This window comes from Haemaphysalis longicornis, unplaced genomic scaffold, assembly GCF_048455015.1.
Source record: "Haemaphysalis longicornis isolate Haplotype H1 unplaced genomic scaffold, Haemaphysalis longicornis Haplotype H1 scaffold_8, whole genome shotgun sequence".
NCBI lineage: Eukaryota > Metazoa > Arthropoda > Arachnida > Ixodida > Ixodidae > Haemaphysalis > Haemaphysalis longicornis.
Genome location: NW_027526445.1, coordinates 140,146,446 through 140,172,855, shown reverse-complemented (window position 1 = coordinate 140,172,855; position 26,410 = coordinate 140,146,446). Strand labels below are relative to the sequence as shown.

The following is a 26,410-nucleotide window of genomic DNA, read 5'->3' as shown; positions in this document are numbered from 1 at the left end:
GTTGCGATCGCGCGCGCAGAACTGGGTAACCATGTGCTGCTACGGCAGCTCGGTTGGCGCGGCGCCACGGCAAGTTCGCCGCTAGGGTGCCCGTAGCTTTGCAGGAGCTTGAGCTGCTTCGTCTTGGCGTCTTGCCGAGCTCTGTCAAGCTATTCTAAATGAGAGGAGACGCCCCTAAGTAGGCGAGACCCGTCCCGTAGTTGACCATCTGCGTCCACAGCTTTTTCTTACTGTTCCTTCGTGCAGTGCCTTCAACGTTAATCTTTGATCCCAGTTTAGGTCAGCTTAGAACCAATGCAAGTTGGCACGGAAGAATGCAGGGAAGCTGAATCTAGAAATCACATGTTACGGAAATTACGGGTCCCTGGTTTTATGCCGGTCACAGAAGCATTTTTAGGGCATGCGAGACAGAACTTGGCGCCATCAAGACCCAAGTTTTTCTCAGCAGAGCATCCCTTATATGTCAGACTGATGTCAGCGAACTAAAGGCTCGCTTACAACTTTCCTGGAGCGGATTCCTTGCATGAGACGTGCCAAGTCCATTGAGAAGTTAAATTGGAGAATAGGGGCTTCACGGTGAAATTGTTTTAGAATTATTAAGCTCAATCTTGCGCTTGAACTCCATTAACCAAAACGCTGAACATGGAAGCCAATACAGTCATGTCTCGTTAATATAGACTCCTCCGGTCTACAGAAAAACTGGCCATAATGTACGTCGTCCATGTTAACGAATCGAGGTCAAAAACACAAACATTAGGAATAATTGTTCCAGAAAAGAGCACTGTTCATTCAGACAGAAAGCGAGATGTTGGTTTGAACTGATGTCTTCAATCCTACTGTAATGTTCAGAAAGCGCACCACGTCGACTATTCGAAGCACTTGAACACCAGCCATCGCCTCCGTCGAACTGACCAGAGAAGCCTACAGCCCCTTCTTTTATGTGCAGGGAATGCTGGCACGAACCATTATCGTCGTGGTATCCTATCCTGAGCCACAGGACTTTTTCTTTCCGGCGTATTCCGCGGCGGGCAATCTTGTTTGATAGAGAAAGGGTGTCAACACTGTTGTCCCTACCGTAAAGTGTTGTTCGGTGATCACTAATGTTCTCAATCTTACTCGCTGGTACTACAAGGAAGAGGGTTCCGAGATAAATGCATCCTTGGGCTGCAACGGGGTAGAAATGCAACGGGGAAGAATTGCATGGCGAGGGACCCGTCGCCGAAAACTTCGTCTATATTGCAGGGTGTCCATATTAACGGGGTCCATATTAACGAGACATGACTGTAGTATAGCGTTCTTTTCCGCAAACAAAACCTTACAGTTATTGCGAGTTAGGACACAAAGCCAATAACGCGGTATAAGTGATCCGACCGGGATATTCTTGCTCGTGCGTCACGTGACGAGACGAAGAATTGCCGATGAAGTTTTTAGTTCACCGCAACCTAAACGGCGCTGCAAAGTTGCTGAACAAAGTACACATCATGAGTAAAGTATTCGTGGAAAATTTTAACAAAAGATTGGCGCGTATCTGCTTGATGCAAATGTCGTCGAGAGACAATAGTCTTCTTTCTTTCCAGCCACGCAACTCCTTCTTCGCTCTGCCCCCCCACCCCTCATGCTCTCACTACTTGTCCCATCTCGCTCCTGGAAGTTTGTGAAATGCAATTAAATTTTTCCGCATTCGCTCTGCTCGCACGCCATCTTTTGGGAAAGTGTGCATCCTTTTTATTATCTCTTGCTTTCTGTTCTTCCCGCTCTTTCTGATCTTTTTGTGTTTGCGCTTGCACACATGCGCAAACACAAATACTTGCGCTTGCATCTCACACATGCTGGTGCTTTTCTGGTCCATTTTTAACGTGTTGTTTTTAATACTCGCAATCTTAAAAATCACCCAACCTGTATTCCTAACTAAAGGGACGCGGGAACTACTGCTGAAGTACTCATAGTTTGCGTCAAATGGTGCTGAGGTTTTCTTTGAGCCAAATAATGGGCAAAAGAACGAGCAACGCCAGCCGCGCCAGGACGTTGGAACAGGTCCACCCATATATATATATATATATATATATATATATATATATATATATATATATATATATATATATATATATATATATATATATAGCGAATCAGAAATTGGGAAATGAGGGGCTCCGTGAAATAAGACAGAAAATAAGGGTTGGCAGTCAAGAAAACCTCGGATAGCAAAGGGGAGGTTGTGGTGGGTCATAGAAAGAGATGAAGAATTTTTTGAGTCGAAAAGAAAGTGGTGAAGAAATGTCCGCCGGGTGGGATCCGAACCCACGACCTCCAGAATACCGGCCTGGTGCGATAACCACTACGCTACCAGCGGGGCTGTTTCCCCAGCACTTTCTCGGGTATTTATGTTAAGGTATATTTGTTTCCTGCACTTGGGGGTGGTAGCCAGCGCCACTCGGACTACTGGGGGGTGAAGGGGACCTTCTTTTTAACCCCCGGGCCGTGACTCGAGTGTCTACGACATGTCGAGAGTGGTCGACCAGCGTTGAACCCTCTTAAGCTCCCTTTGGCACCAAGACTGCCAGAACAGAGGCCCTCGCTAAGCATGTAGCGAATCAGAAATTGGGAAATGAGGGGCTCCGTGAAATAAGACAGAAAATAAGGGTTGGCAGTCAAGAAAACCTCGGATAGCAAAGGGGAGGTTGTGGTGGGTCATAGAAAGAGATGAAGAATTTTTTGAGTCGAAAAGAAAGTGGTGAAAAAATGCCCGCCGGGTGGGATCCGAACCCACGATCCCACCCGGCATTTTTTCACCACTTTCTTTTCGACTCAAAAAATTCTTCATCTCTTTCTATGACCCACCACAACCTCCCCTTTGCTATCCGAGGTTTTCTTGACTGCCAACCCTTATTTTCTGTCCTATATATATATATATGCATATATATATATATATATATATATATATATATATATATATATATATATATATATATATATATATATAAGATGAATTGTATTGTCGGGGACCGCGAGGTCGCAGCGCAGCGCAAGAGAAAGAATACCAGCGTGGCAGGCTTTGAAGCACCAAGCACGCGCAGCTCGTTTCTTTATTCTCCTCGTCTGTCATAGCCGGCCAAAGGGCGCTACAGTGCCCCCCGCCCAGAGGAATGTCGAAGTTCACGCGACGGCGAGGCAGATGGGCGTTGGGCGAGCAGTTGAGTGTTTAGGCCTGCGATGTCTGAGCAGACTTCGTGGGGTGGCGTCTCGAGGTAGGCCGGTTTGAGTCGGTCCAATGAGACGACTTCTTCGCGGCCATTCAACAGGATGGCGACGGACTTCTGAGTCTTGTTAAGGACACTGTACGGCCCATCGTATGAGGGAGTAAGAGGCGCCTTTACGGCGTCTCGCCTGAAGAAAACGTGTGTCGAAGACGCAAGGTCGGTATTCACAAAGATGCGGTGGTCAGGAGATTGAAGCGGGACCGGTCGCAGGTGCTGCGTGCAGTCCTGTAGGCATTGCAGGTACTCAAGCGGCTGGGGCGAGGAGGCCGAAGGGACGAACAAGTCATCAGGAAGCCGCAGGGGGGCACTGTAGACAAGTTCAGCTGTTGAAAAGCCGAGGTCGCGACGAAGGACGGCACGCAGGCCGAGAAGCACTACAGGAAGGTGATCGACCAAGTGCCAGTGCTCTCGAACCAGGCGCGCAGTGAGATAACTTTTTAGTGGGCTATGGAGCCGCTCAACGATGCCGTTGGCACAGGAATGGTATGCCGTGGTGCGCCAGTGTTTACTGCCAAGCAGGCGGCTGAGGGAAGTGAACAGAGTACATACAAACTGCCTGCCTCGATCCGTGGTAACAATGCCGGGGCAGCCGAAACGGCAAACCCATGCCGAAATGAAGGTTTCTGCGACCGTTTCTGTCTTGATGTCCGGTATGGGCACGGCTTCGGGCCAACGGGTGAAGCGATCAATCATTGTTAGAACGTACCGGCAGTCATGGGAGGGAGGAAGTGGTCCGACCAAATCAATATACACGTGGTCAAAGCGACAGCTAGGTTGCAAAAAAGGCTGCGTGGTAGTCTTCATGTGGCGGGTCACCTTGGCTGTCTGACAAGCGAGGCACGAACGGGCCCACTGGCGGACATCAGTGTTAATGCTCGGCCAGACGTACCGCTGTGTAACGAGGCGCTGAGTGGCTCGGATGCTGGGGTGGCAGATGTCGTGGAGCGATTGAAAAACAGCACGACGAAAGGCAGCCGGAAAGAAGGGTCGAGGCGCCGCCACTGACACGTCACACCACAGTGAGCCAGGCACGAACGGATGAGGCACAAGTTGTAGACGGATGGAACCCGGGTGGTCCCGCAGTGCTTGCAGCTCGCAAACCTGCGCCTGGGCTAGGCGTTCCCAGTCCACAGCAGATGCAGCACTGCTGATGGAGGTAATGCGTGAAAGCGCGTCAGCAGCCTCGTTGTCGGTACCTTTGATGTGCCGAATGTCCGTCGTTAATTCCGAAACATAGGCGAGCTGACGGACTGCACGAGCGACGTACTTGGAGGAGTTCGTACGGAAAACGCACGCCAGAGGCTTATGGTCCGTAAGAACGTGAAATGACTGGCCCTCCAAAAAGTGCCGGAAGTGCTGGATGGTGGCGTAAATGGCGAGCAGCTCACGACCCAAAACGCCGTAACGCGTCTCGGCAGGTTAGAGCTTCCGAGAGAAGAAACCCAGCGGGTGCCACTCGGAGTCCGTTCTCTGCTGGAGAACATCAGCGATTGCAACGCTGGAAGCATCCACCTTGATGCGAGTGGGCACATCGGTTCTAGGGTGGATGAGAAGCACCCAATCGGCGACGGCTTGTTTAGCAGCATTGAAAGCGACTTGAGCTTTGGGAGACCAGGAAATCGCGGATGAGGAGCTCTTGGTTGTGCGAAGAAGCTCAGTCAGTGGATGGAGAAGCTCGGCGCAGTGGGGTATAAAGTGTCGCAAGAAATTCACCAGGCCCAGGAACTGACGAAGCTGGCGGAGGCTGGTAGGCTCTGGGAAGTCCTTCACGGCTTGAACGTGAGAGGGCAAAGGGCAGCCCTCTCACGTAGCCCTTCCCAGAGCCTACTGGCGGAGGCTGGTAGGCTCTGGGAAGTCCTTCACGGCTTGAACGTGAGAGGGCAAAGGGCGAATTCCCTGCGCCAAGATGTGATGGCGCAGGAACTCGAGCTCGGGAGATCCGAAGACGCATTTCTGGGCGTTGAAAACCAGGCCAAATTGTTGAAGGTGTTGAAAGAGTTCTCGGAGGTCACGCTCGTGATCTTGTGGAGTAGGACTCGCGACGAGGATGTCGTCAATGTACGCAAATACAGCCGGAAGGCCTCGCGTCACCTCGGCAATGAACCTTTGAAATGTTTGAGCTGCGTTGCGTAGCCCAAAGGGCATGCGCACATACTCAAACAAGCCGAAGGGTGTAGTGATGACCGTCTTCGGGATATCGGCAGGCTCGACGGGGATTTGATGATACGCCATGACAAGGTCAACTTTGCTAAAGATTTTGTACCCTTCCAAGTGGCTTGTAAAATCCTGGATGTGGGGTAGGGGATAGCTGTCGTGGACAGTCTGAGCGTTGAGCGCCCGGTAATCACCGCACGGACGCCGGTCTCCACTTTTCTTGGGAACCATATGCAGTGAAGACGCGTGGTTGCTGGACGATGGGTGGATAATACCGAGTTCCTGCATGGGCTCGAATTCACGTTTAGCAGTCGCCAGACGCTCACCGAAGAGGCGCCGCGGCCGAGATGCGACTGTTGGACCACGCGTGACGATGTGGTGGGTAACGCTGTGCTTGGACGGCTGCTTTAAGTTGCAGGGTATCGAAACCTCAGGGAAGTCTTCGAGGATTCTTGCGTACGGGAATGAGGGAATAAGCGTGCGGATGGCAGTTGGAGTGACAGTAGAAAGTACGCCCAGGATGGAAAGGCCCGTCTTGCTGTCAATCAGTCGATGGTGACGCATGCTGACGGCTAGGTCAAAATGGGCCAGGAAATCGGAGCCGAGGATGGGCTGATTGACGTCGGCTACTATGAAGAGCCACCGGAATGTGCGCCGCAAACCAAGGTCGAGGGTGAGGGACCGCAGACCATACGTGGCGATAGAGGTAGAGTTCGCTGCACACAGCGTAGGTCCAGGGTACTTAGAAGTACGCTCATCCTCGGTGGCTGGTAATACATTGACCTCAGCACACGTGTCTACAACGAAGCGCAAACCAGAAATGCGATCCATGACAAGGAAAAGGTGGCCAGGTTGTAAGGCGAGGTCACATGCCGCCATCAGTGATCTCGCGTCGCGTTTCCCGACCAGCTCCATGGGGAAGTGTAGTGACGGGCTCGGTGCTGGAAAGTGCAATGGTACCAGCAGATAGACGGGCTTCGAGGGCGGCACGAGCAACAACCGCCCGGGGAAGACGAACGACGGCTAGGACGTGGGGAGGAGCCGCATTGGCGATCAGAGGACGTCCGAAGCGCTTCAATAGAAGCGGCGAGTTGATCGATCCGAGTCTCTAAGCGGGACACGGCCGAAGACTCTCTTGTCGAAGCGAGGCTGGCGACTGAGGGAAAATTCGCGTCGTGAACTCTATCAGCAAGCTCGGCGGCGCGGTCTAGGATCAAGTCCCCTGCAGCAGCTAAAACGATGCGAGTGGACTGTGGCAAGCGCTGCAGAAAGAGCTCCTTAAAAGCGCACCGTTCGAGTCCACGTTGCTCGCGCCCACGAGCTGTCGCATGGTGTTGAGCAGCTGGGAAGGGCGGCGATCTCCAAGCTCTTCGTGGAAGAGCACGTGCCGGAGGCGCGCGCTCTCGGACGCCGTGGTTCGGTCCAGAATACTCTGCTTGAGCCGCTGGTATGGAGCATCGCCCAAAGGTGCACCGATGACGTCGGCCGCTTCATTATCCACCTCAGGAGGCAGGTTGCAAAGCAAGTGGCGAAACCGAGTAATCTCCCTGATGACGCGGTGCAGATCGAAGACGGCTTCGACCTGAGTGAACGAAACCGTCGGGATCTTGCGCCATTAGGTGGGCAGATGGAGCTGTATGACTGCGACGTCCGGCGGCCGCGAGGAAGCGTTAGGCAAGAGAGGGCCTGAGGGCGCAAGGTTGCTGTGGTCGGTCATGTCTTACTCCGGATTCACCACTGACGGGGACCTCGGGGTCGCAGCGCAGCGCAAGAGAAAGAGTGCCAGCGTGGCAGGCTTTCTGAATAGAACTGCCCGTGCCGTGCTGACGCACCAAGCACCCGCAGCTCGTTTCTTTATTCTCCTCGTCTTTCATGGCCGGCGCCAAGGCCCCGGCTAAGGGCGCCGACCAAAGGGCGCTACAGTATCATGTTCTGTAAGACATGGCCGCCCTGTGAGCCTGTTCTTTGCTCCTTGTGTTTCCTTGTCTCGGGTGAGCGGAAGACATCGCAATGCCTTTACATGCCAAAATCGCTTTTAAAGATCTCCTTGACTGAGGGGTCTACTGGAGCATAGATTCATATTAGTGGGAACATTCAGGCAGACCGAACATTTCACGCTTATATAGCCCAAGAACGACTACGGTCCTTAAAAATGCGACGTCACATCCGAAAGTGGCTGCGTCAATGATCTCAGAAATGGCCTCACTGATATCGATTCTGAGCACTTAACGTGTTGTCACCACCCGTAACGTACGTGCGGTAGAATGAAGCACCGCTGGTTATGGAATGAGTGGATCCTGTGGACGAACAGACTGAAACCATCCTAGAAGCTCTTACGCCAGTTGTTCCCATTATCTACTTGACTAAGCAGCCAAACACAGCATTACTGTGAGGAGGAGGAGTACAAGAAGGAGGAAAGATGCCTTTAATGATACGCGAAGTAAACATGGCAGCGACCTTGTCTTCATTTACTTTACACTAAATGTGGATAGGTTAGAATTTTTATATAATGAACAAGAAGGCGGAAGCGTCCTTTAGATAACGTTAAATGATGGCTGGACATATTTTTCGTGAAGCATACCAACAACATGAACATTCTCTTTCCGTTAACTTGCTTCAACAACGGGCCCAGTTCACCAATACTGTGAACAGCTCACACGCCGGAATGCACGGCCACGAACGCAGCTGCGTCGCTTAAAGGGCTGATAAAATGTATGAACTTCGCAAAATTGCTGTGAAGGGAAAGCAGCACAGTTGCGTTGTGCGGGAAGTGGGAAGATTGATTGTTTTTATTATCTCTGCATGTGAGCGGAATGTTGGAGCTCACGCGCACACAAGTGTCGTAGAGATGAGAAATCGCAATGCCCAGGTGACGGAACAGCTGCGCTTCCGCGGGGCAACTCGTTAGATTGTTGGTCTGTTGCTGCTGACGCTTCGCTGCGGTGGAACATCTGGCGTTGGTACGCCGTATGATTTCTCATTGCGGAAGCGTTCTTCGCGGAAGCGTTCTTCGCGGAAGCTTTCTTTGTAAAGAGCCCAATTCAGGGAGAATAAAACCTTTCCTCTCTCTCTCTGTCTCCCGCGCAGTACGTGAAATACCTTGCATGGGCTCAAAAACACGTCACGGGGAAGTTGGCACACTTGTCATATTACTGTAAATGTTAGCAGTTAAAAAAAACGAAAGCAACAAAATGCACGATACATTTCCAAACAAAACCAACCGGCACAAAATATGGCTATTGATAGCAGGACCTGCAATCATCGTTAAAATGCAGGAAACCAAAATACTAAAAATAAATAACTAAAACACAGTTGCGTAGGGACCAATGTAGTCTTAATCCAGTGCTCTCCCACGAATAACTTCACGAAAAAAATTGCCAGATTTCACGCAATGGTGAAATTGGCGGAACTCGAAGCCTTTTTATTGTTGCATATCTTGGTTGTGAGGAACTCGGGTGTGGCGTTTTCTTTCAAAATGTTATTGTGAATCATCCTATCATAGAATAAGCATCATAGAATCCGCAGCAACTGTGGGAAAAGTAGCCTGTAGGAAACAAACTGCAGAACTAACACAAAAAATTAAATAACTAATTGCGAAACGCAACAACATAAAACTGAAGCAAAATGGAGAGACGAGCTAGTTGGTTCGCAATTTCCATGAGTGAAACTTAAGCGCAAAATTTTTCACAGGGACGAGAAAGGGAACGACACAAGCGCCTGTGTCGTTCCCTTTCTCGTCCCTGTGAAAAATTTTGCGCTTAAGTTTCACTCATGGAAACATAAAACTGTTGACTACTGCGGATAACAATCAGTTAGCCGAGCTTTCTAGATTGATTATCAAAAGCAAAACAAACGAACGAACACTGAACCAGATAGCCCTAGCTGGCCCAGCGTTGCGTTGGCGGGATCGCCCTCGCCTCTGCGGTCTACTCTTACAACGGCAACCACACTAGCTACGGATGCTCCAGCTGCACCTTAACAGAGTGCCGATGCTGCAGGAACGGCGCCGACATCTTATGCACAGCGGTCGGTGAGTGGCTCGGTCTCTGAGCCTACCATGCCTACAGACACTCAACCCGTGATTCGGAATGAAACGCAAGTCGCATCGCACTGCGCGGCGAAGAACCAGACATCGCCAGTGAACAAGTTGGAAGACATTCCATCTGCGTCAATATCCGCTTCGTAATCCACGCCAACAACCATTCCCGATGTCCAAAAGCGCCCCGCAGGAGATTCGGTAAAAGGATCATGCACTAATGGTTCCCGCGAATAGCGTTTCTGCGAGAACATGGACCACACAGTCGATCTGACTCCCGAATCATTCCGGCACAAGGCCACAACTAAGGCTCTAATACCAAAAATACTTGCAGTCATTCTGAACCCAGTTTTGCAAGCAAGTCTTCTGCACCGACACCGAAGGATTTCGCGGGTTCACGGCTAGCCTGAAGTGAAAATCCATCACTGCGTGACTTCTGAGGTTGGCTGCCGTGGATCGCTTGGAAATGCTCAAGTGTATAACGATCACAGCAGAAGACGCGGTCCCCGTCCAGGTGCACTTGAAAGATCTGACCTGCAATGATACTTTTTGTACCGAGTACCTTAAACCTTTTCAATTCAATCAGACGAGTTTTGTGGTCAATTATGACAAACGGAAAGAGCAGCTGGTGAAGATGGTGAAGTGATATCCAATGAAGAAGCTGGGGACGTTTGAAGTTCATATCTTGTGACGTCAAACGGCCTCGCCGAACTCGCAGAACTCACGAGCCGCGAGGAAAACCGGAGAAAAGCACGCATGATAAGCACTGAGAGGAATCAGGCGGAAAGATTAAACTTGGACTTACTCATAATACATACCATCACACACTCTGAAATATCCATCGCAGTATTGTTTGGCTGAAGTACTTTGGGACCCTTTTTTGGTACTTACCTACCAAATGCGGCTAGGGTCTACGTTCTGAAAAAAATTCAGATCTTAGGAGAAACATAAGAACAGTATTGCAGGGTTCGTTTAATGCTTCGGTATTCTACACACAGCGCTGTCTTCAAGCAGCGGTAAAAGGCGTCAAAATTTTGTGTGAAAGTATGTTTTACACCTTCCGACTTATAAAGGGGGAAGCATTGACGATTTCAGGTTGACCTAAGTCTGCGCCTTAAACATATATGCACTGAACAGGCTGTTAATTAATGTACGAGTCCTGTTCCGCCAGACTGCCGTCACTAAATCAATGTCCGATGAAATGTTGTCTTCCATAAAAAACGGAAGCTCGTAAAAGCGTATCTAATGGCATAGGCGAAACATTTGCGTGTAATTGGGATATGGCAAAACCGCTATGGCCAAAGTAGAAAAAACTGGGGTATAAATAGTAGTCAAAGTGAAACTAAGGCTGAAGCCTTAGTAATGCCTTCAAAGCCTTCAAAAGCTTAGTGAAGGCTGAAGCCTTCAAAGTGAAACCAAGGCTGAAGCACGTAATCACCACACGTAACATCACCCTGGTTGTAGCTGAGGTATAGTGGTACAGAAACTCGCTGAATCGCACTGGTATCACCTTTACGCCAGGAATAAACCTTCATAACAGCTTCTATGATGTATATCAGCTTGAAACATGTCTTCTCTTGGTTGCACAGGTGTCGCTGGCTCGTGGCCACTGCAGTGGCAACCTCCGAAGTCGTGGATTCGAACGTGGCTTGCGTGCTCAAGCATCAGCTTCGTGTCTCGCCCACAATGGGGAGCCCGGTACCCAAAGAACCAGGAGCGTCTTAAACAGCAACCCGTCCGGCTACTCTTCGTGCACCACACGGAAGGCCCAGAGTGCTACACCCATTGGAGCTGCTCGCGGCTGATGCGCTACTGGCAAAACTTTCACATGGATACCAGAGGTACATAGAGCCGCGGAGACTGCCAAGTAGGTGCCGAAACTGTGATTACACCTGCTAAAGATTCGTAAAAATGGTAACAAATTGGCCTAATACACTCGGTATCTCTACAGAAACTACAGTAGACTCGCGATAATTCAAAGTCCGATGATTCAAACTTTTCGTTTTTTCAAAAAAATTTCAAAATTTTGGTTGGCCCGCTATGTTTAGAATGTATTTTAAAGCCGCTAAATTTAACCTGCTACGTGTGGTAAGCTCGCTTAATTCGTGCCTTTTCTTGCCCTTGTTAGAAAATATCTGCGGCATCTGCCGCTTCTAGCTGCACATTTGCAGCCTTATAATATCGCTAACCGTGTAGTCACAAATAAAGCCAACTATCTGCATCCGCAAGTTCTTGATCAGTGCAGAAACTTCTCGCAACGAACTGGCTGATCTTACTGGCATCGAAAACATTGTTTTGAACTCTCATGCAAAGACAAAGCAGTCATCCATTTGTGTTTTTTTTTTCAAAGTGTGATAGTGCTTCAATATTGCGTGCTAATTTTGTATGTATAAAGACAGTTCTCACTCGTTAACTCGAAGTCATAAAATCCGCTAAAATTTCGAGATAAGCGGTGTTTTGAGTTAAATGGGGGCAAATACATGGCGCCTATGGCAGGCACGGCGAAAAATAGTTTAGACTTTACCGATATTTCGAGATATCCGAGTTCCAATGAAAAAGGGATTACTGTGTATGTAAATGTATCATCACAACAGAACTTGGTTTGTTGCACCGAATCATACTTATGGTAGCTTGGGATAACTCAAGATTCTGATAATTCCAAGAAACAAAATCCTGGGTTCAATTCTAGATTGAATTATCGCGAGGCTACTGTACTTCATATTTAGGTCAACGCTATCACGGAAGCCCGTCTGGTCGGGATGCACGTTGAAGAATAAAAGGCGAGTACGCCGGCAACAAATTTAGCTACATCGAAAGATTAACGTTTTGGCTCCCACACGGTAGCAAGCCTCTTGCGTATACTGGTGGCGTATTTCTGCCGTTCTCTGCTATAAATTGCAGAGAGGTATCAAAGGGGCCAGAAGATAAGAGAAAAGGGGCGTTCGTTAAAATGTCTGCTTTGTCCTGATATCAATGATGTCAATTTTACAGTGAACTTCAACCGAATAATCGAGAAATTAATGGGGTCTCAACTGGTCACATTCCTAAGGTGCTTTCGAATTCTTAAACCATGGGCGTAAAAAGTATTGTGTACCGATACGAAAAGTTTTACAAACTCATAGAAATGTTCCCAATGGCCTAGTTTGCTTCTATTAAAATTAGGCCACTTTACGGAAATAAAAATAAACAAGAAACGCGTTTTATTTAATCTCATTCTACCTAGATGGCGCTAGCTGTCTAGCAAGCAAGAGTTTTATGTTGTTTATTTCAGTACAGAAAGGACACATCTCTAAAATGAGCAAACTTGAGGCCATTGTGAATGTTGATATGTATTTTAACACCTGTCTTTTTGGTGCACGATGGTTTTCCAGTCCGTTGTTCGTGAAGTCGTAAGTCCCATAGGAATTTAACAGGGGAGTGCCCCTTAACGGAAGCAGATGTAGCAGTCGCGAATCCCTAGTCACTTCCCAGCGATTGCTCTCTGTCGTCCTTGAACCTTGAGTCCGCGTTTGGAAGCCTCCGACCAAAGCCACTGTCCTTAAACATGACCGGGCGACTGCAGTGGGACCTCTAGTTTTCTTTGATCGTATAACCTGAATTCCAACGTGCAGTTAACACACTGAAAGCTAGTATGATTTATTGATGGCCCACACTGCGTCACCCTTGCCATATTTTTACGAGACATATGATGCATTCGCTATAAAGAGGACGCTAGACGCGTTGTGCCGAAAAGGGATCATCATCACGGAAGGTAGATGAAGAGGACGCTGGCGGTCACGCGTGTGTAGTAAACATTTCTGCGTTTTTTGGCGCGGATTTTCTAATCATCAAAGAAGGTCGGTGGAGACTCCCCTTCGACGCCTTGGACTGTCATTGACTCTCCCGGGGCTTCTATGTGTTGTGTCGTGGGCGACGGCGAGCGGCCTCGGCGGCGACGGGAGCGAAGGCTCAGCGCGCCGGGCCCACGCACAAGCCCAAGAAGAAAGAGTGCGGCCTGCTCGCACCAAGACCAGAGCCCAAAGAGAACGTTTATTGTTCGACAAGACGACACCTAGACGCATACGCACGTGACCCGTCACGTGCGACCACAGCAACGACATCTAGTTACAATTAACACAACCAAGCGCCCACAGTGAGCGGGCGCTCCACTAGAGGGCGCCACTACACCACATCATCTTCCCGTGCAAAAGAAGTTCGCACACTCTGCGAAATACGCCACTACACCACATCATCTTCCCGTGCAAAAGAAGTTCGCACACTCGGCGAAATACATACAGCATCTTACATGCACACTCCACAGCATTCTCCCGTGCTTTGAAGAATGTCTGCATCTACCTTTCACTTGACTCACACAACAGGCTATCAGTCGCTCACGACAGTTCTATAAGTCCCAAAAAAAAACCCGTCCAAAACACTTTCAATGATGATATACGATTCAACACAGACATGACACGTTCAACATGACGCAAAGCATGAACCGTACGTATACCCCTTACTGCACATATTCGCGAAGCCACTGAGGCTGCTTAGTCTTACGGCGCGGACGCGTAGACGTTGAACTTGCATTATTTGACGATCCAGAAACCCCCTCATTTTCCCTTGTGTTGTCTACATGGCTATTTGGATCTGTTTGTTCACTATTTTCTTCCTGACATTCTAATGGTTCCCGAGGGACAATGGATTCAGACCTTGCACTGGTGGAGACCTCCGACAGATCAGGGTCTGTCTGAACACTGGGGCTTGTCCCTTCTGACAACTGTAGACTAGGGGACTGACTGTCACAAATGTCCAAGTTAGACAAAGAGTACAAAAACTCTTTATGCCTCGACGAGAGTTCAATATTGTCAAAGGAATACGGTGCCGAGCCAATCACAATTCCTTTCGGAACGACTGTGAGTTTCGAAGCGTTCCAGATCTTTCCATCACTGAGCTTAAAGGTGAAAGGTGCAACCTGAGCTTGCACTGTCAACGGCTTACTATACTTCAGAAATCCTTGCTTACGGAATTTTACCTTCACGACATCTCCCACCTTTATGCGCGTCGGCTGCGCACCTTTCCTTCTGTCAAAGTACTGTTTAGCTTTATGCTGCTTCGTGAAGACCTGATTCCGAACATGAGGCAGGAAATTGTCCGATTCTGCTGCCTTTTTACGTATCCTGAAGTTGCTAATATCCACTTTGGAACGAGGCTGACGTCCATGCAGCAAAAAAGCTGGAGAAAGACCTGTCACTGAATGTGGTGTGACCCTATACGACCCAAGAAATTGTGTAATGCTTTTCGAAGCATCCTTGCCTTCCAGTCTGGCTACCTGTAAATGTTCTTTGAGAACTCTGTTAAACCGTTCAATCTGGCCATTAGCCTGGGGGTAATAATTCGACGAGAACACGTGGCGGATACCTTTTTCCTTTAGATACTCTTGCATTTGTTTGGAGACAAACTGGGGTCCATTATCCGTCACTAAAAACTCAGGGAGCCCTTCCCGACTGAAAGAAGAGTCCAACAACTTAATGACATCCTCAGTTGAAATGGAATTTGTGCCCAGAACCTCAGGCCACTTAGAGTAGTAATCGACTAGTGTAACAAGAAATCGGGGGTACGACACATCTAACGGACCGACGATGTCCATTCCCAACTTTTGCCAAGGCCCTTCAGGCCATTCCACTGGCTGCAACGGAGCTACATGAGGCTTAGCAGACTTGTCTGCCAGCTGACAAACGTGACAATGCTTTACATGTTCTTCAACATTGCGATCCATTTGAGGCCACCAGTAACGTTCCCGGAGAAGTTGCTTCGTTCGTACTATTCCTTGATGATTTTCATGTGCCAACTCGAGAAACGTAGGTACCAGTACACCAGGAATGACTACACGGTCATCACGCATGAGTAATCCGTCCACAACAGAAAGTTCATCCCTTACATGAAAGTAAGCTGTTAAGTCACTGTGTACCTTTTTCTTATCAGGCCAACCCTTTGACACATACTCTGCTACCTTCTGCAACGTTACATCGGCCTTCGTTGCCAGCTGCACGGTTTCTTTATCGACTACTGATGTTACCAGCGACACTATCTCTTCTTCCTGAAGTTCCTGACCGGTCTGAATGGGTAATCTTGACAGAGCATCAGCCACCAGATTTTCTGACCCTTTGCAATACTCGATGTCAAAATTGTAGTACAGCAGACGCGCTGACCACCGTGAAATTCTTAAAGGTCTCCGACCTGAGTCTCCTGCGGCTAACAAAGCAACTACAGCCTGATGGTCAGTTCTAAGTGTGAACCGTCTGCCCCAAAGAAAAATGTGCCACTTTTCGCAGGCGAACAAACAAGCCAGCGCTTCGCGCTCTCCCACAGAGTATTTTCTCTCAGTCTCCGACAAAGTTCTAGAAGCAAAGGCTATGGTTTCAAGCCGAGAACCATACCGCTGCTGTAGTACCGCGCCAATTCCCACATCAGATGCGTCGGTAGTAACTACTACAGGCAAGTCAGGATTAAAAACCTTCACAACCGGAGAACATGTGAGGCACGCTTTCAACTGATCGAAACTGCGCTGAGCATCATCAGACCAACAAAACGTCTGACCCTTCCTGAGCATGAGGCGAAGTGGTTCAACTATCTCTGCATAGTTCTTTATGAACTTAGCATAGTATCCTGCAAGACCTAAAAATGATTGCAGTGACTTTATGTCCGTAGGAGCGGGAGCATGAACTATAGCTTTTACTTTGCTCTCCAAAGGTGAGATGCCCTCAGCCGAAATCTTGTGACCCAAAAAATCAAGTTCCTTGACCGAAAAAAGACATTTGTCGTTCAACTTCATGCCACTGTTTGCTATACATGTTAAGACTTCAACCAGGCTCGCGTCATGCTCAGCTTGAGTCTTTCCCCACACAAGAATATCATCAAGATAGCAAACAACATTTCTGCAATTTTTTAAGATCTGAGACATCATTTTTTGAAAAACCGCAGGCGCCGACGCCAGACCAAAACACACCCTCTTAAACCTGAATAAACCTTCATGAGTCACGAAAGTAGTTAAGTCCCTACTGCCCTCTTCCAGCAACAACTGATGATAAGCCGACGCCAAGTCAAGCTTAGAAAAACAAACAGCACCATGAAACATCTGCAACAGCTCTTCAACATGCGGTAAAGGATACCCATCAATGATAATTGCCTTATTCGGTTCCCGGAGGTCCACACACAGCCGAATGTCCCCGTTCTTTTTCCGGACGACGACGAGTGGCGAAACCCACTCCGAGGCGTCGACACGCTCAATGACATCATTGTCCTCGAGGCGTCGCAGCTCGCTGGACACTGGATCACGGAGAGCAAGAGGCAATCTTCGTAGCTTAGATGCAACTGGAGTCACACCTGGCCGCCGTTGGATATTATGCGAGACGTCCTTGACAAGACCCAACTCGCCGTTGAAGAGATGTTCGAAACCCGGGGGCACGTTCACAGGACACTGCACTGCACACACCGATGCTAGTCGACACGTAAGAGACGCACCGTCGATCTGAATGCCCAGTTGCTGGATGGCGTCGAGCCCCAAAAGAGATGTCCCTTTGTCGGTGACGTAGAATGTGACGGAGCAAGACCGTTGCAAGACTTGAACAGGAGCTTGGAATGAGCCGCGGATGCCGATACGTTGTTTGGAAAAATTCCACAAGTTGACGGAAGCCTTGGACAGCGCATGCTGTTTACTGAAGTGACGCTTGAAATCTTCGACAGTCATCAACGACACGGATGCTCCGGTATCGACTAAGAGTTGCATGGTCACTCCGCTGACTTCGGCTTGAACGACTAAGTCCTTTCTTGGAGGATTGTTGACGCTGACTTCAGCTTGGACGACTAAGTCCTTTCTAGAAGAAGTGCTGACTGTTAAGACGGAAGATCTTGCGGGTGCGTTGATCTCCGTGGATGCTGGATGCTCTACAGGTTCCGGTGTCGAAGCGGATCCCGTAGCTTCCTTCGAAGAAACCCGATGCACTGGTGCCGGCTTGCGGCACATCGATGCGAAATGTCCCCACTTATTACAAGAGTTGCAGCGCCGATTTCTGGCTGGACAATTTTGAAATGCTGAATTATGCCATTTATTTCCGCATCGTTCGCACGACTGAAGCTTGCCTGCAAACTTCTGCTGAACTGTACCGCGGAACTCTACAGCTGACTGCGGATGGAAACGTCCATCTTGGAGGCCACCATCTTGCCTTCCCGAACCCGGTGGAATGACGTCACGGCCTCCCCGGCTGGCCAGGCCATCTTGAATTCCTGTGCCGCCATCTTGAGCGCGCCGGCCTCCCCGGCGGCCCAAGCCATCTTGATTCTCCACGCCGCCATCTTGAGCGCGCCGGCTTCCCCGACTGTCATCTTCCGCGACGCCACCTTCTCCTCGTCGACCTACTGCTTGTACTTGATGCGAACCGAAGGCTTGGTTCGCCAACGACAAAGATTCAAAACTCCGACCAATCTCTTCAGCTTTCTCCAAAGACAACCTTTCGCCATGTGCGAGCAGCTTTTCTCTAACCTGGGGGTTAGACGTTCCATGTATGATTTGATCTCGGACGCGCTCCGCGTACGTCAGCCCGAACTTGCAACGTACGGCTTTCTCCTTTAGAGCGGTCACGTATTCTAAAAAACTTTCCCCCCGAAATTGACGACGGCTTGTGAACTCATGTCGTTCAACAAGCGTATTTGTGGACGCAGCGAAGAGCCGGTCCAGCTGCTCCAAAAGTTGGTCGAATTTCGAAATGGCCGGAGCCGAGGATGCGGTCACACTACAGTCGGTCGCGGAGTCGGTCACGATAGGGCTGGTTACATGAGCGTCGGTCACGTTACTGGCGGCGTCCCTCCTTGCTTCGTCCTGCTCCGCCTCAGCAAAATACCTTCGTTGCCCCTCCCTACCCAAAACACTGACGAGCGCCGACGCGCGTCGTCCGTCATTCCAGTCGCTGCCGCCAGCCGCCTCGAGATGGGCCTGAAACAATTTTTTCCAGTTATGCCACGGAATCGGAGGCGGCCCCGGCAATTCGAGGAAAACGGGCAGGTTATCGAAGAGGCCCATGCTGCCAAGCAGGAAGGAGAGAGATGCAGGAGCAGAAGCAGAAGAACGAAGTAGGGCGAGGCCTAACGACGGTTCGACAAGCGTCAGCACAAAGAACGCTAGGCCTCGCGACGCCAGACGCGCCGGACAGTCACACTCGAGCGAGGTCAAACGCACTCACGTTTTCATTCTGCCGGACCCGTCGACGATGTCGTCGCAGCAGAAGAAAAGCATCCCATCCTCGTCGCCAAAAAGATGTTGTGTCGTGGGCGACGGCGAGCGGCCTCGGCGGCGACGGGAGCGAAGGCTCAGCGCGCCGGGCCCACGCACAAGCCCAAGAAGAAAGAGTGCGGCCTGCTCGCACCAAGACCAGAGCCCAAAGAGAACGTTTATTGTTCGACAAGACGACACCTAGACGCATACGCACGTGACCCGTCACGTGCGACCACAGCAACGACATCTAGTTACAATTAACACAACCAAGCGCCCACAGTGAGCGGGCGCTCCACTAGAGGGCGCCACTACACCACACTATGTTTTTGGAGCAAGAAGCTGGGCCACTGCCATGAGGATGCTCGTTTCACCATACATTCATTCATTTCGGATACTGCTCGTCTGCCGTGCTAAAATTATTCCGATCAGGCTGACTTTGATTTTGCATTCTCGTTCCTCTTTCTTTCTTTTTTTCCTACCTGTATTGAATCTACATACAACATTCCTTTCTTCTGCTCTACTACTTTGCCTTATCTGATACACTCTCATAAGAACAAAAACCTCTTCTTGGCCAATCCCCCTAAGACAACTGTGCCGTCTTTCGCTACGTAACATCTGGTGGGGTTGCGGGGTACATGCACACTAAACCCTGTGCAAGTCGCCAAGCAAGCCTCACTCGTACCAGCCACCGACAGCAAGGCCTGCCACCCAAGCTCGGACTACTCCCGGAGAAAGTGAAGAAGGAAGACGTCGCCACCAGCACCATGGTCAACCAAGCCAATCCGCCCGTCGTTCTGCTGCAACTTCGGGAGCCCCCTGCACTCCGAGGATCCCCTGGTGAAGACCTGGAACAGTGGCTAGAGAAGCTGCAGCGCGTTCGAATTTTCAACCGGTGGGATGACGAAGAAACCCTGAGGCAGGTGTTTTTCTACCTCAAAGACTCCGCTTGAGTCTGGTTCGAAAATCACGAGACCTCGCTAACATCATGGAGCATGTTCAAAACAGAATTTTTGAAAACGTTCACAACTGTCGTGCGTATAGAACGCGCTGTGCTATTGCTGTAGATGTGAATCCAACACCCCAACGAAGGCGCTGTAGTGTTCGTTGAGGAGCTGAAGATGCTGTTCCGACGAGCTGACCCCGCAGTGACAGAGGAGAAGAAGGTGCGCTTTCTGATGCGGGGAGTGACACAAAAGCTCTTTGCTAGACTCATTCGCAACCCCCCGACAACCGTCGCTGAATTCGTGACTGAGGAATTCGATGATCCAGAAAACCGTGGACAAGCGATTGAGGCAGTACGATCGACCATCCAAAGAGTTTTCGGCGAACCCCGTCAACGCCCCTGGATTCTCGTCGGAAGATTTACGGGAAACAATCCGCGCCGTCGTTCCCGACATTATAAATGCCACTATTGTCAAACCGCTGCGACCTATTTCGTTCGCAACATAAAAGTTCTAATATTCTAAAGTTCTAAGTTCTAAGTTCTAAAAGTTCTAAGTTCTAATCTAGCACAAGGGTGCAAGGGACTCGCAACATTCAGTGTTCATGTGTCTGGTTTCCTGAAATTTTCGACCGTTACTAAAGACGACACTTAAAGGCGAAAACTATGGTTTGTCTTTCGGTCTGTCCGTCTCCCAACTTGGCCACCCAACCAATAGTAAAAATGAATTCTTCATCGATGGCTTTGTACAGGCAAGACTTTTCTAAAACACTATATCCGGAAACACACTTCATACTTGTGAACATTGTTCTGCACGAAGAAAACACAAGGCAAAAAATTAATACATAAGTGGTGTTTTTCTTTAGATTACATTCTTTAGATTACAAAATAGACGGATGCTTTATTTTTGAGATAGAAAACAAAAATACTCGTTGACAACAATGTTGAGACCCAAATATACACGAAGCGCTCACGCGCGGCCCTAGATTCGTGGCGGCATTCCAAGAATACCAAAATTAACAAAAAGTTCCAGAAGATGCCGCGCGAGGAATGGACGCGGGAAAATTGAATTGGATTGGGCAGACCTCCAACTTGTTTATCGAGGGAGGAGTAAGGCGGGAGGGGGAAAGCGTAAAATGGGGGAAGAGAAGAGAGGCATTTACGTGGCAGGCGCGGCAGGGCTATCGTCTTTCAAGGGCATTTGCAGCGAAGTTTGAAGATACACGGCCATTTCTTGCTGTGTTTTATCTTCCCAGTTTTGTGTTCATGATTCCCGTTTTCTTTAGCTTTCTGTTAAGCCTTAAACACACCCCTTTACCTAAAACCTGCCTGCACTTACATGGTTACGTTTATCAGAACTAGGTGTCGCTAAAAAGGCAGCTCGGGATCTCTTGATTACGGCCACCACACACCACCGTGCAGTCGGAAGTGAAAGACGCAGAGAGTTAGCAGTCTTGTACGGGGCTACCCGCAAGAGGGATTACCTGCAGCTCTTCAACGCCTGTTCGCTGCGACCCGTTTCATAATGTGTGCTACACAAGTAAGACGGAAAGAAAGGTAGCGCGCGGCTATAAAGCCCAGATAAAAAGAGCGCGGTGCACGCGTAGAGCCACGTGAGAAAGCTGAGGGTGGAAGCCGTTTGGTTAACCTGGTTTGATTGCATTGAACTTCTAACGTTCTAACTCCCGTAATCATCCGGCCGCCGCTTGCCTCGCCTAGAGGCACAGTAGTCACCCGCGAGCCACCAAGCTGTGTGCGACGAATACCACGCTGCTGTGTTTAACTGACATTAATGCTTCGCATTAAAAGCTCGTCAGATGTGCTCACGCGGTGTCGGACTTTTCTGCTGGAAGCAAGTAAGATAAAACGCAGGTTTAGATAACTTCGAGAGACATACGAGGGGAATTACAGTGCCAACGGGAGTAAGGTAACATTACGCGGGGATTTTAGCAGAGGAAGACAAATGTATAAGTGCCTTGTTTTAGCCAACCGCAAGAATGATAGGAAATGATGGATGAAGTGTTGTGAAGACGTGGCCATCCACTTTAATTCGCACAGCATAATACACGGGGGAGTGTAGTGACCACCAATTTCAAAGTAATTACGGGAGCGTCGGTCGTCAGGACTTTCGAGCTGTATAACGGTCGGTTTCAGAACTTCGGAGACAAAGATAGCGCTGCCATCTTCCCTTCGTAGTTCTTGCATGATACAACCATGATACAACCCGTAACATGCTGCTGCTGCTTCCTTATTTGCCACGCGAGTGCTCACCTTCGAATTGGTCGCGGCTGTACATTTACTATACGGGAAGGTTTTATCTGAGCTGCAATGAATAGACTGCAAGGCACCGAACCAGTGAAGATATGGTGGTCTCAGAGTGGTACCCATGTACGAAGCTATTAGGAGTGACGTTACACCTTGGAATATAGCAGGCAAATGTATATTGGGGGGGGGGGAGGGAAAGGGGGAGAGGCCAGATAAAAAATCATATCGCTTAACTTTTACTCAATTCCCTCAACGCGAAATGTGCGGGCCAACAGCGTTTTCGCTTTCGAATTTGCTTTCTAAATTCTTTTCGAATGACTTTCAGTCAAGCCGTCTTCGACTTCAAATCAAAACGCCTAATGGCATAAAGGAGTAGCCAAATCGCCAAGAAGCACACGTATCGGAAAAGCACTAGGGCATGAGTTCCGAAATTTTATATCGCGATATTCGAACAGGCATTCGGTTTTACTTCTTGTCAGAAGGTTCCGCACGCTTCCGAGGGTCCGTTCTTGGATAAACACTGAAACGTATGTTACAACTTCAAAAGATTTCATTTTTTGTTGGCAGTGGCAACATCGCGATAGAAAACGAGGGAGACAGTGTAACGCACGTGGAGAAACCGCTGTCAAGGAAGTTGATGGATCTCCGTGGGCTAAAAACAGCGGGTGATAGACGAACAGAACACAGGTCCGAGCACTAACTGGGTGCATATAATATATACTTTCATAGTAGCGGGGTTCCTGTCGAGAATAAAAACATACCGGCTCAGCTCTGCGCTCTAAGGCAGCAACTGCGTACTGGTTTTAAAGCGAAGCTGTGTAGGAGTCACTCCTTGAGCCAACTTTCTGGCTGATGCTTTGTCGATCTCAATGTTATGTAGGGATTTTGGGGGGAAATGTATGGCAATTGGCCGTGAAGGGGACTCTATCATAACGCCGAGTCTTATTTACGTTCCCTAATTTGATCTCTTTGGAGTTTTAAACAATTTGTAATAACCGTTCTTTGTCGAAAAATTTGCTTTGTTAGAGAAATGTGGTTACAGAAAATGGCAGTCACTCGTGTTTTGTCGAAACTATCACGAAATAAGTTATACCCCTGTCTCACGGCCGATCTAATGACATTTAGAGCAAATGTCATCCGTACTAAATGGCATTAATTCGGCGCTACACGAGAATACCGGATGGCATTAGAGCCGAATGACGTTTGGCGGCTAACTGAAGTTCGGGATCTCATTTAGCAGCCAAATGAGTAGCCTCGAAAGCAGTGGCGCATCACGGGAGAAGAAAGTTCGGTAATAAACCGGTGAATGCCGTTTCTAAACACTGTTAGTAAACTCATATTTTCCCCTTAATGTTGTTTTTCAAATAAAGAACTACAAACAAGCACTAACAACAAAAGAAAATCTCGTCCCCTATGCGCGCGCTACCCTAATACGGATTTTTCGCGGACTTGTCTCGGCTTTTGATGTCTACTAATGTCACCTAAACAGGTTATTGTCTTATTTTATTTTTTAAAAATTATACTTTGTTATGTTTTAAGAAGATATTATGTATGAATACATTGCAGATGCACTTGAAATGCCATTTTTCGGTTTTGCTAGCCCGCTATTCGTCACCTCTATCACTCTCAATGACATTTGTTTTGCCGCGTGGACCCGCACGGCCAAACCGAATGTCATTGACAGCTAATGTCATTCACTTTGAATGGCATTACATTTACCGTGTGACAGGAATATTATATCACGTCGGTCTGCTGAAACAACTACCTATTCGTGGTAAATATCATCTCCGCGGGTATCATCGATAACTATCACGTTTAGTTTTCATACAAATAACTCGAGACCGCCATTACAGACGCATAGCAAAGCCGCCGTGAAACGGACATCTGCATATTTGTCTCCTAGAAAATACTGCGGTTGTTTCAAGTTTTAATACGGAAATTAATATAGGGGCATGCTGAATCGCTAGTTAGAACCAACCAATTTCTGTTTCTCGTGCTCGTTGACGTCCGCCCCGGTCAATACGCTCGTAAATAACGTACTACCATATTGCAATTCAAAGCTCATTTATCATGCAATTTAATGTAGTTTTTATTGGTATTCCAATAGCTTCACTGTGAAAGAAGGTCAGTAAGAATGAATGAACGTAATTAGGCGACATTAGGCGACACTATCTTTTCAAGAAGAAATCAGCTTCTACAATGGCGCACTAATGCGGCACTGCGTGCAGGTTTCCGTGAAATACTCGTTCGCATTCACAAGGCTTGTACGATTCGCTCATGTTAGACCGCATGTTAGTGTGACACGTTACTTTTGCATTCCTACTGTTCCCACTGCTTACGTGAACATCCAGTAATAATTGTGCGCAAAGGTGCGAACTGTTATACGAGTGACCGACGTCGGATATGCACGCTTCAGAGCGATAACGGCTCCTCAATCAGGAAGCAAGACTGGATATTAGGGCCGGATATAGAATTTTCCCTTCGTGAATAACTCACAATCATTCATGTTAGGATGTAACTCTATAGATTGGGCTGCACAGCCACCGAGAAAAATCTTGTAGGCGTGGTCACGATTTTCTGAACGCACGCCTCATTTGATGACGTCACTTGGGCGGCGCACGTACTTTTGCAAAATCTCTAGCTTTAATTAGCCTAAGAAGAAAAAGCATCAAAGTAGCTGTACTGACAAGCGAAATTTGGCCAGAGCAGCATTGCGTGGCTTATCTATGAAGAGAACAGCATTTTTCCATTCCATTATGCATCAGCTACACCTAGAAACTTTTCCATGGCTCAAAGTGGACAACAACGTGTGTTGCGGCTTTTCTAGCACAGGATATAGCGCGTGGGAGCACGTTTCTACTTATCCCTCTCCCTTTACTACGACAGCGACTGGCTATCTGCCCAGCACAACGGAGAATCGACAGACAGACAATCTACAACGAGCGCATCGCAATAGTCGAGGCCCTCCGCGCAGAATTCCACGCTAGGACTGACACACGCTGCACCAACGCCACCTGTTACCCTACCACATTGCTTGCCTCCTCGCTTGCTCTACCCACCTCAGGTGCAGCTACAGGAGAAATGACAATTATGCCATAGCAGCAGATACAACCACGGAATACCCCTCAGTTATCGATCGACTGCCAAACCGCGTACCGCCATCTTTTAAGACCACATATCCCAACCCGCATGCCGCACCTTTAATATTAATCACCCTTAATCACCCTTTCCCAGAAATATACATTTTCTGAAACTCCTGAACAGGACCATTTATCGCGTGGCCGGGAGGATGTTGGAAAAATCAGAAAGGAAGAAGAGGTGGCCATTAGCAGCTGCCTGCTTACAGTAGTCTTTTGGGGGAAATGAGGCGGCTGAAGCCCGTGCGCTCATACATCACACATTCTCTGATCGACCCTAACCAAGTGCTACAACCCATCATTTCACCCTACAACAACACTGTGTGCTATCACCACCTCCCTATTCGTGCACTACCCCTCACTCATCCAATATGCTTGAGGAAGACACCACCTTACGCCGTATGCATACAAATGCTTTCCCCCAAAGACCACGCCTCCACAGCATGCCCCCCCCCCCCATTAATTACATCATTCTACATCCATCTACTCCCCTTGTACCACATGACATAGCCAATCATAAGCATACCATTCCCCCTACAACTTTTTCTTGCCCTTGAGCAGCGAAAGGTCGCACTGACCCGCTGCCGGCTGCAAAAGTAGACTACTCTGGTCTGTAGAGCCCGCATTGCGGCCGAACCATATGATTACCTCGTCTAAGGCATACTTCCCTCAGGAGGGGAGCAGCTGCAGCCTCCGGACCGTTTTGCTAAGAATAGCTTACTCCCGCCGCATACTCCCCCTCCTACACCTCCTGAGGTTTAAAATAGTAATATTCATGCTACCATTCAACAACCACACAATGCGGAGGCCAAGACCTTCGGTATGCACCTTGTTATTAAAATTATTAGGTACTCTGGGAGCACCTAAGCGGTTCCGTAACTGGAAGCCTACCCCCGAGTATGCTTTAATCGTCGCGTCAACCTTGCTTATTCAGCTCGCGACCTCGGGTGGGCGGGCCTGTTCAGTTGTTGATGACAGTCCTTGGGGGTAATCTTTTTCAGTAAGCCGCCTTGTTTGACTGTGCAGGCTGGGACGACCTGGGCTACAGCTTCCTGATTGGTGGCGACGGGCGCGTCTACACATCCCGAGGCTGGGACCGGAGTGGCGCACATACTAAGGGCTACAATGACGTCTCCTTGGCTGTGGCGTTCATTGGCCACTACGGGCGCCACCTGCCTCCTCCCTGGGCCATGAGGACGTTAAAGAGACTCGTGCAGTGTGGTATAGCTCTGGTACGCCAGTGTGCACAAAAAAAAATCGAAGCCCCTTGCCTAAAAGAACGATGGTTGAAACTCCAAGTTGCGCCCATGCGACTTAAGCCAAAGTCAAACTCCGAAATTCAAGCTGCTTCGACCTTCGGATGGCATAATTGGA

General features: G+C 48.8%; 2 protein-coding genes across 2 annotated transcripts in view; one reads left to right on the top strand and one right to left on the bottom strand.

Moving 5' to 3' along the window:
- Positions 1 to 26,410, top strand: part of LOC144150168 (peptidoglycan recognition protein 1-like) — a 36,594-nt gene that overhangs the window by 7,372 nt on the left and 2,812 nt on the right. Inside the window, exons 2-3 of the mRNA XM_077682010.1 lie at positions 11,037 to 11,288; positions 26,063 to 26,268. Of these exons, the coding sequence (XP_077538136.1) occupies positions 11,037 to 11,288; positions 26,063 to 26,268 (458 nt within the window). The remainder of the gene's footprint in view (positions 1 to 11,036; positions 11,289 to 26,062; positions 26,269 to 26,410) is intronic.
- On the bottom strand, positions 13,360 to 18,999 carry LOC144150167 (uncharacterized). Its single transcript, XM_077682009.1, has 2 exons — positions 18,663 to 18,999; positions 13,360 to 18,415 (listed from the first exon to the last, which is right to left on the bottom strand). The coding sequence occupies exons 1-2, from the start codon at positions 18,939 to 18,941 to the stop codon at positions 13,940 to 13,942; spliced, it is 4,755 nt and encodes a 1,584-aa protein (XP_077538135.1). The 5' UTR covers positions 18,942 to 18,999; the 3' UTR covers positions 13,360 to 13,939.

Excerpts from the sequence above, each read along its gene's own strand:
- LOC144150167 (XM_077682009.1), bottom strand. The coding sequence starts at position 18,941 with ATGTCGTTGCTGTGGTCGCACGTGACGGGTCACGTGCGTATGCGTCTA. Across the intron at positions 18,416-18,662 it reads GGGTCCGGCAGAATGAAAAC|GCCCATCTCGAGGCGGCTGG; the intron begins GTGAGTGCGTTT and ends AAATTGTTTCAG.